This window comes from Salarias fasciatus, chromosome 16 (genome assembly GCF_902148845.1).
Source record: "Salarias fasciatus chromosome 16, fSalaFa1.1, whole genome shotgun sequence".
NCBI lineage: Eukaryota > Metazoa > Chordata > Actinopteri > Blenniiformes > Blenniidae > Salarias > Salarias fasciatus.
This window is the reverse complement of record NC_043760.1, coordinates 29,733,851-29,754,888: the sequence shown is the minus strand read 5'-3', so window position 1 is coordinate 29,754,888 and position 21,038 is coordinate 29,733,851. Positions and strand designations below refer to the sequence as shown.

At 50.8% G+C, this 21,038-nt stretch overlaps 1 protein-coding gene across 1 annotated transcript in view; it reads right to left on the bottom strand.

Moving 5' to 3' along the window:
- Nucleotides 1-635: 635 nt before the first annotated feature.
- LOC115403674 (probable phospholipid-transporting ATPase IH) overlaps nt 636-21,038 on the bottom strand; it is a 28,845-nt gene continuing 8,442 nt past the window's right edge. Inside the window, exons 2-30 of the mRNA XM_030112649.1 lie at nt 19,372-19,494; nt 19,000-19,089; nt 18,310-18,390; nt 17,643-17,750; nt 15,346-15,474; nt 14,056-14,159; nt 13,899-13,949; nt 13,173-13,237; nt 13,006-13,087; nt 12,780-12,930; nt 12,484-12,681; nt 12,210-12,383; nt 11,589-11,755; nt 10,940-11,011; nt 10,141-10,214; nt 9,962-10,065; nt 9,162-9,343; nt 8,547-8,780; nt 8,288-8,465; nt 8,105-8,207; nt 7,550-7,695; nt 7,083-7,142; nt 6,601-6,728; nt 6,359-6,494; nt 4,920-4,985; nt 4,325-4,428; nt 4,056-4,221; nt 3,464-3,578; nt 636-921 (exon numbers count right to left, since the gene is read on the bottom strand). Coding sequence (XP_029968509.1) covers nt 3,501-3,578; nt 4,056-4,221; nt 4,325-4,428; nt 4,920-4,985; nt 6,359-6,494; nt 6,601-6,728; nt 7,083-7,142; nt 7,550-7,695; nt 8,105-8,207; nt 8,288-8,465; nt 8,547-8,780; nt 9,162-9,343; nt 9,962-10,065; nt 10,141-10,214; nt 10,940-11,011; nt 11,589-11,755; nt 12,210-12,383; nt 12,484-12,681; nt 12,780-12,930; nt 13,006-13,087; nt 13,173-13,237; nt 13,899-13,949; nt 14,056-14,159; nt 15,346-15,474; nt 17,643-17,750; nt 18,310-18,390; nt 19,000-19,089; nt 19,372-19,494 — 3,354 coding nt within the window. The 3' untranslated portion in view covers nt 636-921; nt 3,464-3,500. The remainder of the gene's footprint in view (nt 922-3,463; nt 3,579-4,055; nt 4,222-4,324; nt 4,429-4,919; nt 4,986-6,358; nt 6,495-6,600; nt 6,729-7,082; nt 7,143-7,549; nt 7,696-8,104; nt 8,208-8,287; nt 8,466-8,546; nt 8,781-9,161; nt 9,344-9,961; nt 10,066-10,140; nt 10,215-10,939; nt 11,012-11,588; nt 11,756-12,209; nt 12,384-12,483; nt 12,682-12,779; nt 12,931-13,005; nt 13,088-13,172; nt 13,238-13,898; nt 13,950-14,055; nt 14,160-15,345; nt 15,475-17,642; nt 17,751-18,309; nt 18,391-18,999; nt 19,090-19,371; nt 19,495-21,038) is intronic.

Here is a 21,038-nt window from a genome sequence, read left to right as displayed (position 1 = left end):
TTTTTTTTTTTTAACACCCTTCTCCTTTGGCTCGTAGCCTGCTGCTGCTGCTGTGTGGTTACCTGTAAGGCAAAGGTGTGTCACATACAAACATACAGGAACAGGCAAATTCATGCGTACTCTGGCTCACATGCACACGCACACGCACGCACGCACACCTAAAGGGCGGAGCCGGACAGCTGCCCCTGACTTGGCCGGACCACGAACTGTACACAAATCTGTTTTTTGTTTTGTTTGTTTGTTTTTTTTTTGGACAAACATTTACAAATAGGCGAAAACAAACAAAAGAAGATAGATAGTGGAGGAACAGGCAAAGGGTGTGAGACTGAAAATGACAGAAAGGGCTGGGAAAGTGGCTGCAGACTCGGACTGAATGGTTCCCCGTTTCCTCGAAGACTTTTTCAAGTAAGAGTTTGAGCGGGATGACAGTGAAACGAGGGCTACGCTGAAACCACGGAACGAAAGACCCAGAATGAGGTGAGGTTGGGGGGGGGGGGCAGCTAAAGGGTTTTCAGCTCAGGACTAGCCCTGAAAATGCACATGGTGAACACAGCGAGGAGTGTCCATCCATGTTCCTGCCCTCCCTCCTCCAGATGCTCCGGGTTTTCAGCCCACAGGGTTCACGTCCTGCCGGGTCGGCGTGCGCGCTCACACCGAGGTCTCCGGCCCCGGGGCGTAGTAGGCGAATCCGGCCCCCGAGAGGCGGAGCATGTAGGGGCTGAGCGAGCACAGGTCCGTCACTCCTCCTTCGGCCAGGTGGGCCAGGAGTTTGTGGGGAAGAGGATCCGACCTGCGGAGCGACAGCGTCTCGGCGGCGCCCAGGTGGAGGTGGGAGGAGTCCGCGCTCCTGCCTTTGTAGGACTGGCAGAAGGACAGTGGAGTCAACTCGGCCACGCCACCCGACAGCAGCTTCTCCTCATCCTGCGGACGGAAGAGCAAACGCACCGCCGTGAGGAACGCCAGGACAGAGACATCAGGAGGGCATGCAGGACACACGGGATGCGAGGAGGGTCGGCACATCCGGGACAAAAGGTCGGGTGTTTTCTGAAGGTTTGCTTCACTTCTGGATTGAATTTGAATCACGAATGAATGTAGATTCTTGGATCAGATTCCGCGCATGAACGAGCCAAAAAACAAACAAAAATTTACTCATAAGCAGGAAGAAACCCTCTGAAAACCCCCCCTTTGACTGACAGTCATGCTGTTAAGATTCCACATGCTCACCAAACACAGGGAACTCTCACGTGCACTGCCTTCATCCAACAGCAGGTGTCACCAGTGCACGTGGGATCAGACAGACACAGGACCGGGTTTCAAACTGCCTCAGCAGCCAGGGTCAGCAGCCGTGGGCGGAGTCGGCCAATGAAATCAGACCCTGGCTGATGGACGACTGATGCGGCTCCGTCCTCATCTACATACAGTCAGAAGTACCGACCCCTGCTGCCGTGTGTTTTCAAGAAAGCTGCAGCTCTGAAGTTCGATTCTCTCTGACCCAGAAAAAAAGGCACAGCGAGCTCCTGCAACTTGTCGGAGCCGTGGTGACAAGTGGCGATGGATTTAGAGTCTAATAAAACCTGGATGACATTTTTCATTTGGCTGCTCCCCAGATGGAGTTAATTCCTGCCCCACATGCGGCGAGCGGCGCAGCACGCTCTGAAACCGCCGCCGCAGAGTTAATTGGGGATTGTGATTCCTGAAAGTAGGTTTGACAGAGGGACACTTCCCCCCCCCACCCTTCAGCTGGAGGCACAGCGGGGGTCCGAGCCACATGCAATTCAGAGCGGCAGACAGCAGCGTTAGGAATTCCACACCCCCACCGTTACCGTGGCGACCGCGGCCCCCTCCCCCGGGGAGCAGGGTCGGGCCTCTAGGGTCTGCTGCGGCCGTGAGGCTTCATGGAGTCATAGGTCTGAGAGTCGGCCTCACAGGTCCTGTCCGGGCGGAGCAGGTCCCTCTCACCGCCTCCACCTCCACCAGCGGGGCCAGGGGCCACGCGGCCCTCCGGGGCCCCCGCTGGCCGTACCTTCTGTGGAGGGCGTTGAAGGAGAGGAGGTGATCAGGAGGTGATGTACGCCGTCTGAAAGCTAACAGCTGTTCTTCATGACAGATGTTTAGACAAAGCGCCTCCATCCTTCAGCAGAACAGAGGGTTTCTGGTCTCTTCAGGCTGCTGATCTGCGGTTTTGGTCTGATCTGAAATATATTTTCTGCATTAGATCCTGACTGCGGACCTTTTCTGACAGAACTCCTGTTGGTGTGATGTTCGCCACACTTCTACATGGTTACAGGGTGTTTTTAATTTGGAATTGGTTCATTCTGAATTCCGTAATTCAGAATTATATTCATGAGCGTCGTGTTTACGTGAGAAAAACGAAGAATTAACTCCTCCCTCACGCCGGGGTCTGTGAAGCGTTCTGATTGGACGGGGCGGCCAAGACGTACTGACGTCTCCCGTAAGTAAAAAGCACTTTTCTCGTCTTTCTTTCTCGATTAACTTTGACGCTACAGGTTTGAAATTGTTCGCGTTGTTCAGTGCCCGTCGATCTGATCGTTTAATTGTGTCCAGTTCTTCTAAAACTGCCGTTAAATAAATCATCTCCATATGAGTCGCCTTCATCTTGGAATATTGCGTCATCACGACGGAGCATGCACAGAACGACCAGAATGAGGTCGTGCCTAATTAGCATATAGGACATTAGCCAAGTTGTGGGACCTAATTTAACTTTATATATCCAATTATATAAAATGACTAAAAATAGTCAAAACAATTCAGAGTGGAAAGGCACATCTGTGGTTCCTCTCTTTATCTAGTCTTTATCTATTAGATTTTTCCCATTTTAAAGTGAATCGTGGAACTTTGGGACATCTCCGGGTCCAGATGGAGACAATCCTGGTTCCCGATGTTCTGCTGAAACAACCTGATGGCGAGGACTGGCTCCTCATTAGGCTTTATGACGACACATTCAGTGGATTCAGGTGTTTTGGGGCAGGAAGGCAGTAAAAGCCTGCAGGTCACGCCATCCCAGAACGTAGAGCTGCCCTGACAAACCGCCTGTTGTGTTTTTGTTGAAGCTCCTGCACAGTTCAGACTCAATCTGAGTCCAGTGAAAAGAAGTGAGGAAGATACAATCAGAATCAGACGGGAGCAAATATTTAGACTCAAGACATGAGAAACAATGGGGCGGTGCTTCATATCCTAAACTTTCTGTCTTGGTTCAAAGGTAAATACAGCGAGAAAAACAACACGAAAGACATACGGGATGGTACCGGGCATGCAAAATGAAAAGCAGTGAAAAACATCACACAGCTGAGCTGAAGGAGCCACGTTACAGACGGAAGCAGAGCTGGTCTTCAGCTCGGGGTTTAGCCTCACAGCGGGTCAGAGTTCAACACAGCGCAGCAGGGATTCACACCGACACATGCCACCATGCTCGTGAGAACCGGGGTTTGAAAGAGAGCGTCACCTCCTCTTCCTGCTCCTCCCTCGTCTCTCTGGGCCAATCAGAAACTCATTCTGCTTGAGGACTGAGAAAGCATGAAGATGGTGGACGGCTCCACAGTAAGGCACGGGCGGGTGGACTGCAGAGGCCACCGGAGGGTGTGAGTGCAGAGCGAGAGAGCGGGGAAGGTCGAGAGAGAGAGAGGAAACGGGAGGACGTGGAAACGGCGTGAACGGAGGGAGAAAGGGACGATGCAGGATGGCGTGAATTTTCATTACGGTGATCCATTTGGATGCAGTGAGGAAGGAGAGAAGAGAAGAAAAAGCACAGGAGGAAGAAATCTGTCAGACCTTTCTCTCATTTTTATCCACTCAGGGAGAAGCTTGATTCACAGGAAGTAAGCCACAGAGAACAGGAAGTCACAGTAAATCCTGCTGCTGCGGACGTGAGCGGCCTTCTTCGGCGCGTGAAACAGATTAGCATGTGTGAGGATTCCCCAACTCAGATAAGGTCATGTCAGTTCTCACATTAGTCGGTGGTTAATGGAGTTTAGCAGAGCGTTCTGTTAGCAGACATCGCTAAAGGAAAAGGGGGCGGAGTTAAAGCGCCGGCCTACCTGTGCACGTTCGGTGGCGGTGGGACAGACGGCCCTGCACAGGACCTTCTTGATGACATCTGGCAGCAGGCTGACCGTGATGAGGAGGATGATGCTGAGCCAGGCCGGCCCGCTGGACAGCATCTGCATAAAGACGTAGTACATCCTCTGGTAGTTGAGGAAGGGCCTGGAGGGCGGGAGAAACCGGAGGAACGGGGTCACTCCATCAGGTCTAACACACAGGAAGAGACGCTGCGGGGGAGGACGGGGGAGGACGGGGGAGGACGTACCAGATGATTCCGCCCCACAGCAGAGAGAAGATCACGTAGAACAGGAGCGAGCCCCAGATGACGAAGTGATTGATCCACGTCCAGTGGTGTGTGTCCAAGGCCAGCTGAAACAAAGCACACACAGACACACACACACACACACACACACAGTCAACTCTAAACCAGTCAATGAAGTCGATGACTTTTGCCTGAGGGGGGAGAGTCGTCAATCATTTATGTAACACAATAGTTAACAGCTTGTTTACACACATGCACGCACGCACGCAGAGAGATTATGCAATACAAAAGCCATGAGTGGGCTTTTTCCCGTGCCTGATTTGATTTCTAAAGACGTGTTCACACACACAGGGTGGCGGAGTAACACTCGCGCCTCACAGTGACAAGCTACCTGGTTCAAACCCAGGTTGGGTTTTAGGGTTTTTCTGTTCGGGACACCAAACACTCTGGATCCGAACTCGTGACTTTAAATTGCATGTAGATGTGAGCTTGTGACTGTTTGCACTGTGATTATCAGGCTAATTTACGCTCTGCGGGAGACACAGCCGTCTCGTCACGCTCCGTCCTCCCGGACGCTGATGGACGTGTGCACACACACCTTGAGTGTCACGGTGAAGACCAACACAGTGAAGACCAGAGTCCCAAACGTCCAGTTTCCAAACATCTACAAGGGAAGATAAGAGAAAAAAAAAGTAAACAACAAAAGATTAGTGGCCACATCAATCACTCACACACACACACACACACACACAAACACACACACACACACCTCAACTACACTTCCATGAACATCTTGTGTTTTACAGTGCGTCTGTGAAAGAGACCAGACGGCCTCGCTGCTATTCGTTAAGGAAAAAAAAAAATCATTCTCATCGCTCATTTTTCCTCTCTCTATCTCACAGCTGCCATCTTTGTCTACATGCTGAACTCCGAGAGAGTTCAGGAAACATCAGGAGTGAGCAGATGGGATGAGAGAATGGAGGAGGGAGGAGGGGGAGGAGGAGGGGAGGCGGCGTCAAGGAAACGACTAAATACACCTGTCTCTGCTAAAACCCTCTCATCCTTCTCTCTCTCTTTATTTAAATAACAGAAGCAGTGCAGTTATCAACCCACCAACCAACCCCGAGAACTACAAATACATGAAGGAACACATAAACACACACACACACACACACACACACACACAGATGCACAAACGCAGAAGACACAGAAACAAACAGATGCTGGATCTCAGCCTCTACGGACACAGTAGTGTTATTTCACCGACTAGCACAGGGACACACAGGGATAATGTGGGGAGGCTTCTAGGAGCTCTACCATGTCGGTGGAGTTGTTAACGTCAGTGCAGGACTCAGGGCTTTACACAGATTAGGGAAATAATGGAGCTCTGGAAAACTACACATTCAGATGAGAGTGCATGGATGACGTGAAGCGAGGGGGGATGAGACCGGATGAAACGGGCAAAACGAAAGCAGAAACGATACGACAGGAACTAAAAGAGCGTGAAAGACAGAGAGAGCTGACAGGGAGGGAGACAGGCTTACCATCTGCGTGTTGGTGGTCATAAGCTGAAGAAGAAGAGGGAGGAGGAGGAGGAGGAGGAGAGGAAGACCGAGAAGAAGGAGAAGGAGAGCGGAGCAAAATAAAGAGAGAGGAAGCAGAGAGAAGGAGGGGGAAGAAAAAGAGAAAGGAATCAGGACAAAGGGTAAAATGAATTTCAGGATGTTTCAACTTAAAAAACAGGACCGAGGGCAATCGAAAACAGTTGACATGATACAACTCAACGGTACAGAGAAAGATGCTATTGCGTTGTCGATATGGATGGAGATCCGATGTTGCTGACCTATGAGGCGACCCAGGACAAAAACGTCACCGTCACATTTCCAGAGTAACAACAACATGACCGGCGAGTCAAGCCCCTGCGCTTCACTCCCCTAGTGGGAATCCGATGGAGATGAGTGAGTGTTCATACAGACGCCACGGACCGGAGAGCTACGGGATGAACCCAGAACCGCCACACCGCGGGCGGAGGCTCACCTGGCCGTTGCTGGTGAAGGTGGTGTTGTCAAACAGGAAGTAGGCACCAAAGAAGAAGATAACGGCATCGAACACGCCCAGGCACGTCCAGTACAGGAAGACCGGCCACCGCAGGAGGGAGTTCTTAGCAATGTCCCTGGAAGACATTCAGCCACAGCGGGCGTGAGCACACACGGGGCCAGCCGGACGTTTAGGGGGAGGGGCCTGCTGGCGGGGGAGGGGCCTGCTGGCGGGGGTCTCACCTGTACAGCGAGGGGTCCCTCTTCAGCGTGTCCATGGTGACGTGCTGCTCCACCAGGCTGTACAGGAGGATGGGGAGCGAGGTGAAGCTGATGTTGTACAGCGTTAAGTACGCCGTGTCGTAGAGCGGCTGCGGAGGGAGAACAGCGCCGTCAGACTGGACACGCCCGCGGGCGACAGCGAGGACGGAGACACTTTTTATTTTCAGATCGGTCTTCACGTCAGCAGTCCGATACGTCAACAGTGAAGATGTTTATGAGCCTTCATCACCAACAATCTCTATTTACCTTTATTATTTAACAGATACTAAAAAAATGACTGCAATCCTAAATCAACACGAGCACAAACTGGAAATCTGACCAAATCTAATGTGGGTTTTTAAACATGTTTGGGGGAAGAAGAGCCGTGTTTGTCACTGACCCACATACCGGATCTACCGCTGTGTGCTGATAACTGCAGTTCTGACCCAGTAAAATCTACTGACCTGCTGCGAAAACCCGCAGAAGAACTGATACAGGAACTGAGGGAAGATGAAGCACACATTCTGGAGAGGAGAGAAATAAACAGAAAACAAGGCGGAGAGGAGAGAGTGATAAGCTCGTGACATTTTACAAGTGAGGAGATTTGAGAAATCTAAAAATGTTACTATCTACACATTTCTGTTTTTGCAGATTGGGTGCTATAAGCCGAGTGAGTGGGCCGCACAGCGCCGGCCTGCCAGCAGGAAAAAAAATGAATCAGTTGGCAGGGCACCGCTCGCTATGGAAGCCGCCCACACTGATCATCACGGCCATGAATCCTGCACAGCGCTGCGCCGGGGAATCGTGAATCCAGTAATCTGTCAGGAGTCGCTGAGAAATCGGCCGCTTTGTAACTCGGCTTCACTGGGAATTACGATAAAGTGATTAAAACGTGTGAGCGTCGAGAATATAGGAGGCATCGATCCAGTACCTTGTAGAAGAAGTACTGAACAAGCTCAGCAATTCGGATGTAGTAATAATGGCCGTGGACCAGCAGCATCTTCTTCAGGTGTTTAAACTTTGGGATGGCGTAGTCACTGTTTCTCGCCGCCTGCCGGCCCTCTTTACCCATAATGCCTGAGGGAAGAGGAGATGGAAAATACACACCGCAAAAACACTGGTATTATATTTACTTATTGCATTTTGCAATCTCTCACGACTCACCGTGAAATGTAAGACAGTACTGATGGTGTGGGAGGAACAAAGTAACTGAAGGTGCATTCAGATTTGTTTCCCTGACTGTAAAAATAACTGGATAGAAAACTGGATTTAAGGAGGAAAATCATCAAATTCTGCATCTGTGTCTGCGTACCGTTAAAAAAGTGAAAAGCTGTTTAATGCCGATTGTTTTAACATTCATTCAAATCTTCATAAAAAACTAGATTTGGTCTGCGAAATCCTTATTTGTCTTCATCACTGTTAAGTCGTCTCGCCTCACAGGGATTAAATGACGGGCGTGTGGAGTTTGCATGTTCTGCCTGCTCACCGATGCCCACATGCGCCTCCAGGATCATGCTGACATCGTTGGCTCCGTCGCCGATGGCGAGGGTTATGGGATGCTCCTTGGACGCTTTGATCAGCTTCACGATCTGCGGAAAACAAAACCCGGTCTGAGCGAGCGCCGCCGAGGCCGCGGCGTTCAGGCCGGCGGCCGCGGACGCCTCCTCACCTGCGCCTTCTGCAGCGGCGCCATGCGGCAGCACAGCACGGCGCTGCAGTTGCGGCAGATCTCTAGAAAGATCTCCCGGTAGTTGCCGTGGCCGGGACCCTCCTGGTGCGGCTTCAGCACCGCGGACAGAGTGGCGCCGTCGATGATCAGGCCGAAGTCCAGACAGTCCACCGACAGCCTGGAGGGCGAGCGGACCGAACCGTCAGCGGGTCGGTAGCAGGCGCGGCCGCGGACGTGCGAGCGCCGCCGCGCCTCCTACCCTGAGATGGAGCGCTGCCTCAGCACCGTCCTGTTGAGCTCGAACAGCACGTCGTGCAGACTCTGCTCCTCCGTCCTCTTCTTGGTCAGCTCCAGGATCTGCGTGCTGCGCCGGAACAGCTTGCTGGCGTAGCAGGTGGCCGCCGCCGTCTCCATCTTGTCCCCCGTCAGGACCCAGACCTTCATGCCCGCCTTGTGCAGGGACTCGATGGTGTCGGCAGCTTTCTCCTGCAGCCTGCGCGTCAATAAGCCAATAAAGCGGCCGAAGGCATTCATCAGGGCTGCGCTCCATCCATTACCAGCTGCTGATAACTTATCAATGCTCGACCACCCCTGTCCCGGCCCATCAGTAGTTTATCTACGAGGAAATGAAACTGTCACAACGTTAATCAATTAGTTTGGATCAATATTGAAGTGTTCTTGTCAGGGAAGGAAAAAAAAAAAACTAGAAAAATGAGAAAGGAAAGACTTCAGCACTGCAGTATTTGCAGCAAGTCGCCGACGAGAGTTCTGACAGTCCTCTTAATGATTCATTCATCTTCCCTTCTCTCCCGCTGCCACTGCACTGTTTCCACAGCGCCCCTCCCCTCCCCCCTCCACCCCCCCATCCACCCACCTGTCCTCCACCGCCGTGGCTCCCAGGAGGACGAACTCCCTCTCGATGGCGTCGTAGGCCTGCGCCAGCCTCTGCTCCCTGTCCTGCAGGGCCAGCTTGGCTTCGGTCAGGTAGTGACACGCCTCCACGTATTCAGACTGCGACAGCCGGCGGTACGCCACGCACAGGGTCCGCAGCCCCTCCTGGACACCAGCAACACGCCTCGTTATGGAAATCCACATCTAATCCACATTAGGCTCTAAATCTGTGAACGTCTGTAGGTTATTATGAGACTAGATGAGAAGTTAGGCGAAACTTTCAGCATTTCAATCAATGTACCGAAGAGTTGCGGCTCCTTGAGGAACTAAAACATGTTCTAAAAGGGTTCCTGTGTTTGATGCCAATCGGGCTGATGACTGAGGGAAAAGCCATGAACGCTTCCAGTCCGGGGGAGGTGATAAGAGGAAGAGCGCGCAGCAACGACGCCGTAAAAGTGATGGAGAAGCCGCCGTCCTCATCTGACAGACCGTAAACGCCGAGCAGGTTCAACTGCTGCCGTTCCTGATCGGCTTTACTGCGTCGTAAAGCAGTTTATTGAGACAGGACTGGAAGGGAGACGAGCGCCAGGAGCACGGCGGATTCAGAGATCCAGGAACGCTCCAGTCTAAGCACAGCGGCGAGAAACGAAGTTCTGAGAGACTGTGTCACGGAAAACGAGATCTATTCACGCTTCATGAAATTCCTATTTTCTGTAAAATCTGATGTGAAAATCACATTTATTTTCCTCCACCTTGAACCATGATTGTGAACGGCGTTCTCACCACGGCGTTCAGCTCCACCCGGGCTTTCACTTGCTCCACTTTTCCAGACACCACCCGTGGGAAGATGGAGGAGTCCGCCCCCTTACAGAACAGCAGGTACTCTCCTGGAACCACAACCGACACGTCAGAGCCGCCGGCGCAGCCGCCAGCCGCTCCGGCCGCGGGCGGACGAGCCTCACCTGAGCTGGACCTCACGATGACGCTCATTCTCCTCCTCACAGAGTCGAAGTTCAGCACATGGAGCAGCTCAAACCTGGAAGACACACACTTCACCTTCTCACCTCTTTCCACTGCAGATACTGCATGACCAAGAAGTTCCCAAACAGTAAACAGTAAACATAATTTCACTGCTGCTTCATTTTGTGTTTCATGTAGTTCTACAGCCGAAAATCAAATAATATCAAATTTGTTCAAAGGAATGTTAAAATCTAGATACATTATGAGGAGTAAAAACAGCATTACAACATTACAACGTGAAGCTTTTACTTTCCCAGTGCTTGAAGAGTTCCTGGCTGCAGGGTGCTATGCCCCCCCCCCCTCCCTCGCCACCTTAAAATAGCTCGCTATTGACAGGCCGCTGCAGAGAGTAATGGAGAGAGGCGGCGGTTACACAAACACACCCCACAGATCAAAACACTAAACACTCTCCACCGAGCCGCTCTCTAATGGAATCTGGCGGCCTCCAGTTCTCACAGACCGGCCGGAGCAGTTTGATCCCATCGAGCGGCTCCAGAAACAACTCTGAACTCCGCTGTGGTCGGAAGGGTTGCTTTCTTTTTTTTTTTTTCTTTTATGTAGATTCTACTGAACATGAAACACAAGCTGAGCGCTGTTTCCCCGGAGCCAGCTGATGTACGACCCCACATCCATCAAGTAAACTGCTCCCATTTCATCTGCGGTGGTGTGACCACACACACACACACACACACACACACACACACACACACACACACACACACGCTCTCTCAGCATACCCACCTCTCGATCTCGTCGTCCTTATTGAGGATCTCCATGTAGTTGTCTTTCAGCCTCAGATAGGTGTAACCCAGCCTGGCAAGCAGAGTGAAGGCAGGGTTATTATTTAACACACACACTCACTCACTCACTCACATCCGTCACGCTAAACGGCTAAAAGCTGTTCTGACGCATTCAGCGTAACCTGAACTCACACATCTGTGTCAGCCGTAGAGAGTGATGGTGCAGGTTAGGTGTGTGTTACGTCTGCAGCTACAGTCAGACGGAAAGAAAAAAAGAAAAAAAGCTCTGACTCTAATGTGGGAAGGAGGTAAGAAGAAACAATAAATAAGATTAAATACAATCCCAAAAGGTCAGTTTGACAATTAGCTCAGTCGATTTGTGAATTTATTGGATGTTAAAATCCTGTGCAGCAGTTCTGCACCCAGGAAGGATTATTCAGCACTTAAATCTCCCGGCAGCGGCTCATTTCCTGCTCTCCTGAACCGACGTTTATGTGTGAAGGTGTTATCTGAGGAGCTCACGACTTCAACTCTCTGAACGCAGCAGAGTTCAGCTACAGCAGATCTGTTGGATGAGTCAGGAATTCCAGCCAAAGCGTGGAATCATAGCGAGAACGAATGAATGAGCTGTTCTGGGTCTGGTCATTCACCTCTTCATCCCCTCCACCAGCGCCACTTCGTCCGGGGAGGAGGAGATGTAGAAGGAGGTGGGCCGGCCCTGGTGGAGGCCCCTCTTGATGCCGTCCACCGTCTCCTCCTCCTTCACCTGCACCGTGTGGCACAGGCAGAGCGCCCGGAAGAACAGGTCTTCATGTTCCTGCAAAACGGGGGGAAAAAACACGTCAGACTCACACGCAAAAGCAGCAACGGGCGCCAGCTTTCTGCAGCTTTCTGGAATCGGCGGACGCAGAGCAGGGTTTCTGCGGGGTGAAGCGAGGTTCTGGCAGGGAGCGCTCTCTCCCTCTCTGGTCATCTGTGGCGGCCGCTGCTCCACATGCTGACTGCACGATTTTCATTCTATTAAATCTAAACTAATCTTTGTTCCTCTGCCATGAATGCTAAGCTCATCACTTTTCCAAGTACCGGAGGACTTTCTCCCCTTGTAAGACAAAGAAAACACTTATGCCTTACAAAGGAAGTGTCAGAGCGTTCAGAGCTCTTACCTCTCATCAGCTGGAACCAGAAACATGCTCTGCTTATTGACACCGGTTCAAAACTCCTCCTGAGATGTTGGCTGATGTCTTGGACTTAGTTGAAACGTGCGCACTCACCCTCCTGTATCCTCCGGGCGAGGAGTCGATCATGTCGATGCTGGAGGCGGCGCTGAGGATCTGGCCGTTGCAGATGGCGTGCGGGATGTAGACGTTCCCGTCCACGCAGCACTCGATGAACTCCATGTTGTTCTCCGTCAGCGTGCCCGTCTTATCGGTGAAGACGTACTCCACCTGGGAGGGGGGAGCAAGGGGGTGGAGTCAGGCCGTGGCTGCACGGCGCCGGAGGTGTGGTTGTGTGTGTGTGTGTGTGTGTGGGTGTGTGTGTGTGTACCTGTCCCAGCTCTTCATTCAGGTCCGACGTGTTCACCTGAGCGCCCTCCCCCAGCTCCTCGTCGAACATCTCCTCGTCCCAGGTGATGAAGTAGGAGCCCAGGAACTTCTGCATCTCCACCGTCACGTACATGGACACGGGGATGATGTAGTTGAACAGCACCATGAAGGCCAGGAAGTCCGTGAAGGCCCGGATCACCTGCAGCGCCCGGGGGAAACAAACGGCAGCTGTGAAATCGCGTCAGCGGCCGGGGGGTGAGGACTCCAGAGGAGGGGGGTGGGGGGGTGGGGACGAACCACGTGGCGCTGGCGCTCGTTCTCGGTGCGGTGGTTGTACCAGGGCTCGTCCCGGTCCGGAGACCACTGCCAGGCGTACTTCAGCACCGTGTTGATCACCGCTTTGCTGATCAAGATGCACAGATACACGATCAAAAAGGCGTTCATGGACCTGCGGGGAGATCAGAGCGGTCAGGACGTGAAGCGCCGACTCCACATCATCTGCAGGACGAGACGCGAGTCATACTTCTCCACCGCAGAGCGCTTCTGGGACTTGGACTGGTAGTTCAGAGCCATCTTGGTCTCCATGCCGGTGTAGACTGCAACAGCTGGAGGGAGGGGAAAAAAAAAAAACCCGGGCTGAGCCTCAAACACACATCACAACATCTCAGCGGCCTTCATCTGAAACGATACCATAGATATGCTGAGTGTTCTTCAGCGTGGCTCCTCTGAGCAGCAGGTTCTCTGCACCGAGCGTTCTGCAACACAAACAACACACAAACAACACACACCATCAGACGGTCAACAATCTGAGGAAGAAAACTGTTCCAGAGAACAACCAAACCAGTGAAGGGTGTTGATTCTGAACTGCACCTTCTCACTCTCGTCCGTCTCTCCTTATTTCCTCCATCCTTCATCCTCATCTGTCATCTCTTCTTTCATCCACGCAGTCTCCACACCTCATCCTCACACTTCATCCATTCATCCCCTGCTACATCCCTCCTCTCTGATCACTCATTTCATCCAATCTTCACTTTTCCCTCTTTCCATCCCACCTTTCTTCCTCCTCATCCTGCACCTCTTCCTCATCCACCCACTCAATATCTCATCCGTTCATCCTCACTGCTTAATGCATCCATTATCCCACCTTCAGCCGTTCCCTCGATCATATTTCCAGTCTAAATAAATTCACTCTCTCTGTATCTTGTTTCATGCATTTGTGAAGCAACTTTGACTCAGCTTGAAAGTGAACGGAGGAGTAAAAACATCCTTTCCTCAAACCTCTCATCCCTCCACCTTTACATCCATGAATCCATTTCTCCACGACGTTCTGGACTCAGGTGCCAGCTGGGCAAATGATCTGCCGAGTCTTTTTCCAAACCTATCAACTATTTGCAGGACTATTTGCAGGACACACACCTGACGACAGGCTCCTCTTTATCCTTGTAAATATTGATGCGTCCCACGAATCTGGAAGGAGTCACAGCAAAATCAGATCAGGACGTTGGCAGAAACGAGATTAGAGCGGGAAGGGTCCGCTGATAACCGCGCGGCAGCGAGCGAGAGTCACACTCACTTGTAGAGGTCAGGCTGTGGTTGTTCACATTCAATAGTGGCGTGTAGCGAATCCACCTCCCGCTCCGTTCTAAAGGCCATGGTATCTGGTACAGCATAATAGGTCTGAGATAAAGGTGGAGGAAGGGGGGGGGGGGGGGGGGGGGGGGGGGGGGGGGGGGGGGGGGGGGGGGGGGGGGGGACAACGGGGAGAATGTCATCCGCAGCCTCTAATGAGAGCAGGGCCGTCCGACGCTCCGTCCCAGCAGGGGTCCTGGAGGACCAGGAGACGCCGGGAAGGAGGGGCGGCGGCGATGGAGCGCCGCCGGGGTCAGCCGGCGACAGCAGGCCGCCGCGGCGAGCACGGCGGGGGGTCGGGCTGAGGGCGTGCACGAGGCGGGAGCACGGAGCAGGCCGGGCCGGCTAAAGGTCAGTGTGTGTGTGTGTGTGTGTGTGTGTGTGTGAGAGTGTGTGAGTGTGTGTTTGTGTCGGTGCAGCCATGCGTGCCGTTGAGTGATCGACATCAGTGAACATCGGAGGAAAAGTGAAAATGTGAAACGATGTGTCACCTTCGTCACCGCTCACTCACCGGAGCAGCGGCGAGCGACACACTGCCTCTGCCATCTGTCTGCGTTTAATCAATCACTTCACAAATGTTAGGAAACAGCTTGAAACACAATTTAAATTTAAAAATCTTAAAAAGGGATAAGCCAAACTAAATTATTCATGGTCTCTGTGTTTTCAGATTTTTGTTCATTTTTGCTCATGAAAATCACACACATGAAGATTTGCTCTCCAGACGACAATCACACATCGTTTCATTCTCTATCTATTTGTTCAGCTTGGTCTGTACTGTCTAAAACAAAATACAAGCATGAAAAAAGAAAAAAAAATTGCGGTTTTTGTGAATTAAAAAAAAACTTTAATATTCCTGATACTTTTCATAACTCTGAAGAATTGAATTAAGTATTCTGATGACAAACAACTGTCTTTAATCATGGGAGACTAATCTATTCTCAGTGCAGCCACGATCCAATAAAGGATAGAAATGTTGTCTGAAACACATAATTGTGTCTGAATAGTGTTGTAATGATTCATGCTACCAACACAAACGGATTCTTTCAGTAATACCGAGCATGAATCTCATCAGTAACACTATCAGTCCGTTACATAACGAGCGCAGCTCTTTGTGAGGAATCCTCTGACCGCCAAACGGCTGCTGTGTGAGGTGTTTCCTGACTAGAACCGTCCGAAGACCTGGGATCAGGGTGACTGTGGACGGGGGGACGGGGGGACAGGGGGGACAGTCTACCTTATGACTGGACTCCCCGTCCAGGCTGGCGGTGGTGACGTAGCAGGTCCCGTCATGGCGGCTGGAGGAGAGCAGGATGAGGTCGCAGGGGAAAGTCTCGTCCTCCCTCACCACCACCACGTCCCCGACCTGCCGGAGGACGACACACACAAACACACACACACACACACACACCGCCGTCAGCTGAGTAACTGTCTGCTCACCCTTTACCATTCTTTCTCCCGTTTTTTTTTTTTTTTTTACAGGATTGAGAAGTTGCATAACGGATTATGCGAGCAGAGCAGCTTAAACTCTGATAAATCCCGTCTCCACGGTGACCATACACATGACACACGCGCTGCGATTTTGCATGATTAATGTATTCATCATTATTCCTGCTCCCAATTCACACTCTAATCCTCTCCGTTTGATCTGCGGTGCAGGAGACGGCGGGAGACGGCGGGAGGAGAGACGGAGCTCTTCACCGGCAGAACCACACGCAGGAGGACAGGCCGAGACGCGTCCACAGACCGTCCTCCCAACCAGAGACATTCCCACGAACAGCGAGCAGCCTGGACGTCCCACACAGCAGACACTGAACCTCCAGCAGCTCCGGATTCGTACCTGCCGCCACGCCGTGGCGCATCCACACATCTCCAGAGCCGCACGCTCACATTCTGCTGCACGTCTCATTATCTTGTTTTTGCCCCTTTTTACCACATTTTAATAATTTATTTTGTTTATCTGTTGTTCTGAGTCCAATCTCTTTCTCTCATTTACATAATCGATTGAATTTTACCTTCAACTTTACTATTTTTTAATACTTTTTCTCTTGTCTTTGTCATTTTTTCAGCTGTCTTGTCTTCATTGTTGAGCCTTCTATGAATAATTCCTTTAATAATCTTTTATTTTTTTACTGAATAATCCTTTAAAGATCTTAATTTACTTCAAGTTCTCAATTTCATGTTTCACAAAGTCCTGAAAATCGACGTGGATCAGAAGTTCCGGAGTTTAAAAGTTCACAAGTTAAAACCCCTAAAATGATTAAAAAGATGTTGATTCTACTTCTTATTTACTCTTAAGAGAAAAAAAAAAAAAAAGTCCATAAAAAGATCAAAACCAATAACACTCCTCCCCGGTTAACAAGCAGCAGCCGCAGCTGGATTTAGATCTCCACTTTAACCCGATTTACTGCGCTGAGTGCGCTTTAAAAATAAAGGTCTCAGAGTTCATCTGGGTCATAAACGGCACGTGAAGCGAACACACGGCGGCAGACGTGCGTCCCGCTCGTCTGTCAGAGAGGAAGGCGTGCATTAGATTCCAGCGAAGCCAAACAAGCCGCGGGCGGCGAGGATTCCTCTGCCAGAGGCCGACACGCACTTCCACCTGAAACTCACTTTGGAGGAAACATTTCAATGTTTACTTTGGTAAAACACCAAAATGCAACTTATAGAAGTGTGTGCACGATGTCTGCGGTGCTCTCATAAAGCTGGGCTTCATATGTAGACAGAGATATCAGGTCTGTACTGTTCAAAACCTCTGAAAATGACAAATCCCGATCAGAAACACTCCCTTTCTCCCCGATGAGTTCAGTTCTGCATTAGAGTAACTATTGAAGCTATTGTTTTTGGACTGTGGGAGGAGAATCCTAGGCACACACAGAAAGAACAGAAAATCCTCCCTGTGTATTTACTTGATCTGGAAATAAAGCGATTTCTATTGATTTTTGTTTGATGGAACACTCTGAATATCCTTTGACATCAACAAGGGGATTTTTTTACAGAATAAATCCATCTGTACTCTGAAGCCGTGTCACTGGAAACATGTGAATATATAATAAAACCTCACATATTTCAGTTTTCAGGTGAACTGTGCACACATCTGATTAAACCTGATTCCTGTCATCACTTCCACCTGGACGTAAAAACAAGAAAATGATCGGAAAAAAGCCACCATGAGGATCAGCTGTGAAGGGTTTATATGTTTAAAAAAAAGAAAGAATAAAAAACAGTCAGGAAGCCGAGGGAGCGCGCTAACAGGCCGCGATCTGCCGTTGCATCAGGCCGACAGAAGAGAACATGAGGAGATGATGACAGGAATATCCAAACTCGTGAAATACATCAGGCCCGCTCAGCCTCACGGGGCTGCGCCGCAGCCAGGGACCCTCTGCTGCACCGGCAGCGCAATTAATGGGTGGGAAAAACAAGCAGGGGGGGGGGGGGGGGGGGGGGAAGGCAGAGTAGTGGAGAAATGCAGCAGCACAGCAGCGGAGCTCTGCGTTCTCAGGTGCAGCGCCGCTGTGACGAGGACATTCTCACCCGCAGCTTGTGGCTCTGCGTCCGCACCAGCCTCCCCTGCTGCACCACGTCCACCGGACACTCGTTGATGGAGCAGTCGGCTTTGTGTCTGAGCCAGTCCTCATAGCCCTGCCAGACACAGGAGGAACCCAGTGAGCTTGCTGGTATGAGGGGAGACGGAGGGGGGGGGAGATAGATTTTTGTGCAGAGAGAATTGGGGCCATGAGATCGAGTGAGAGAGAGAGAGAGAGAGAGAGACAGAGAGAGACAGAGAGAGGGGTGAAAGTCATACACTGTAATTAATTAGCATTGTGCTCTGTTGAGCTTAGTGACCTGTTTCCTGGATTTCTCGCCGGCGTGTCGTGTTTTAGATTTATGTTCCAGTGAAGCTCGGGCTTCCTGAGCCCCAACAGCTCCATCTATCAGCGGCAGCGCCCCATCCCTCAGCGCCGGGCGCATCCATCTCCCCGGGGCTCGGGACCCTCGGCTCCAGTCATTAACACTGGAGACCATTCATTATCATATTTCTCACATCGCCAGACACGCTCAATGGCTCGGCCTTTCACTTGGAGAGGAATGTGTGTATACACAGATAATACGGCAGCTGATTGGTCCAGAGTGTGTGTGGAGGACGGTCGTTTGTGATGTTTCCCGGGAATGCGAGCGCGCCTGTGTGAGTGCGTCCTACCTGTTTTATTGCGGTGACGGTGATAACGAAGAAGAGGGGCAGGCCGCTGGTGACGGGGCTGGTGGGGGTGTCGATGATCAGCTGCAGGAAGCAGGAGGAAGACGCTCAGACAGACAGGAGAGAGAGAGACTGGAGCTGTTCTGTTCTGTTAGGAGGGCGCAGTATTTCACACACTGCTGTTAAAAAATTCCACAAACACACACACACACACTCTGGAGCTGTGTCTGTGTTGCTCCCTGCCCTGCTGAAGCTTCAGCAGATCCAGAAAGTCCCACTTCCTGGTCTGCGAAGGCCTGGTGCGGGCGCGGGGCGGGGAGGCTACGGAACTGCGTCAGGCATTTTCACTATGGAGGACATAAACGCCGCGCCGACAGCTGGAAACCGTGTGTTCGTGACACGGCTGAGCTTCAGCACATTACCCACAATGCATCAGTTTTTGCTAACTGAGCTGGGTCGCTGAGCAGAGAGAGCAGCTGACGGCTCAAAGTGAGACCTCGCTGCAGACCGAACACTGATGTCTGAGAGACGGGACAAACTTGCAGTTCTTTCTGCTTCCAAAATGCAATTCTGCATTCTACATTCCTTCTACATTCCTGATTTTATTGTGTTTCTATGCATTTGTGAAGCATATTATGAAAACAAATAAAAACTCAAATCCCAGACGGACAGGAGGAAACGTGAGCGTCTCACCTGAACCAAAAATATGACCAAAAAGTAGAAGTTAGCGATCCTCCTGAACTGCTCGAACAGGTTCTTGGGAACAAAGTTCCAGAAGGTGTACTGCGGGGAGAAGTGACAGCGAAATTACTATGGAGACACATAAAAACGGGGGAAAAAGGGGGAGAAAAACAAAACAAGGAGGAGACAATGGCGCGCGGCAGCGCTGCCTCCGGCCAGACGGAGTGTGATAAACAGCTCCACAAACACAAGGAAAGTGAAGAGTGTCATCCCTAAAACCGCCACGACAAGAGAGATTACATGGCTGTCTGGGTGTGGAACAAAAGGAGCGGCGGGATGACAAACGGCGCCGTGGCACCGGCTCACCGGCTGCGCCTCGCTCACCTTGGAGGAGACAATGCGGTTGTCGGGATAACGCTGAGGGATGTAGGCCTCGGCTCCCGGCGGGGGTTCTTTATGCCCGATATACACCGTCCGACTGTCCACCCAGTTCTCCTCCCCCACACACTGACGGAGAGAGAGCGAGAGAGAGAGGGAGAGAGAGAGAGAGGATATAAATAGCAATCACAGGTACAGAGGGGTGAAAAAAGGAGTCTGGCTTCGTCCGTGACCTGCTTGGATCTGCTGTGTTCTTATTACTCTCGCCACGGATCCGACCACATTATGGAAATGAACATTCCATCATGTGATCAATGATTAAAAAGCTTGCTGCACAGCATCAATTAAACATGAGTCTGATTTTATTTCCTTATAAATTAACAGTGCTCTTTCTTTCTGTGGCCTCACATGCAGCCGTGGCTTGTTTGTGTCACTTCAGGTTTTTAACCACCAGATATTTCATTACGTAATGGTTGAAAATGTAACAGAGCTTCATGCGATTGGCCGGATTTGTTGCACATTCAGTGCAGTTCAGTCAAGTCTTCTGTGGACGCTGCTGATCGTCAGGAGAGCGATACATCAGCAGACATGCTCTACGTTTCTTTCTCCACCTCACAGGAGAACTGCTGCAACTGGGAAGACGAACAATTCAGACTTTTTAATTCAACCTAACACGTGTTAAAAGGTGGTTCGTTTACAACAGTCTTAGTAAACATGGGTACACAACATCAGATACCGCAGATCCCGGAGACATTTCAATTTAGCTTCCCCTCTATAGCAAAGTGCGCATTTACCACGTTGTGTTTTCCACTTCAGGTTTCCTGTAATTTATTGAATTCTCAGTGACTCATCCTCCACCTGCCGCGTTCAATAATTCAGCTTCCAGCAGAAATCAAAGGACGCTTTCCTCATTTTAGCACCAAGGTCAGCGCCGCGTTTGGAGAGCAGCTCACACTTTAGGGAAGAACCTACATGTGGATCAAATGTGTACAGAAGTGTGTAAATATCCAGGAAATCCAACTGTTTCACCCCTATAGCTACTGTACAACCACTAAAGAAGAAGCCGTTGAAAACCTTTTCCAGAGCTCGTCTCGCTGTGAGGCAAGAGCGCCTCCAGATAGAGGAGGAAACATCAGGCCAGCTTCAGGACAATGATTTCCAGTGGAAACAGAAAACCTTCCTTGTGTTTAGGAGGTGAGTTTACACAATTACGACAACTGGAAACTCTGTGGCAACAGTTGAAAACACAACTTTTTGAAAATGCTGCTACCGCTCATGTGCACCACGGCACAGTAAATAATTAGATTGCACGTGTGAGTAGATGGACAATAACAACAGCAAAAAAAATAATAATAAAACTGTTTTAGCAATAGATCTGGCTAAAACTAAGATTGTTTCAAGCTTTCAAACGTTCCAACACTTTATTCTGATTTTTCAGAGCAGACTTGAACAGCTCCACGCTCCCTTACACACGGATCGCTCATGATCGGAGCGAACTTCAGCTGGACGGTGGTTTACTTATTTATTCTGGTCAATTAGAGGAAAAGCCTCTGACCAAACTGTCAACGTGAAAACGAGACGGCGCCCCGCGACTTCAGCGATCACTTTGAACAAACCGCTCTGCAGACGAACAGGGCCGAGCGCAGCAGAGTGTGTGTGTGTGTGTGTGTGGG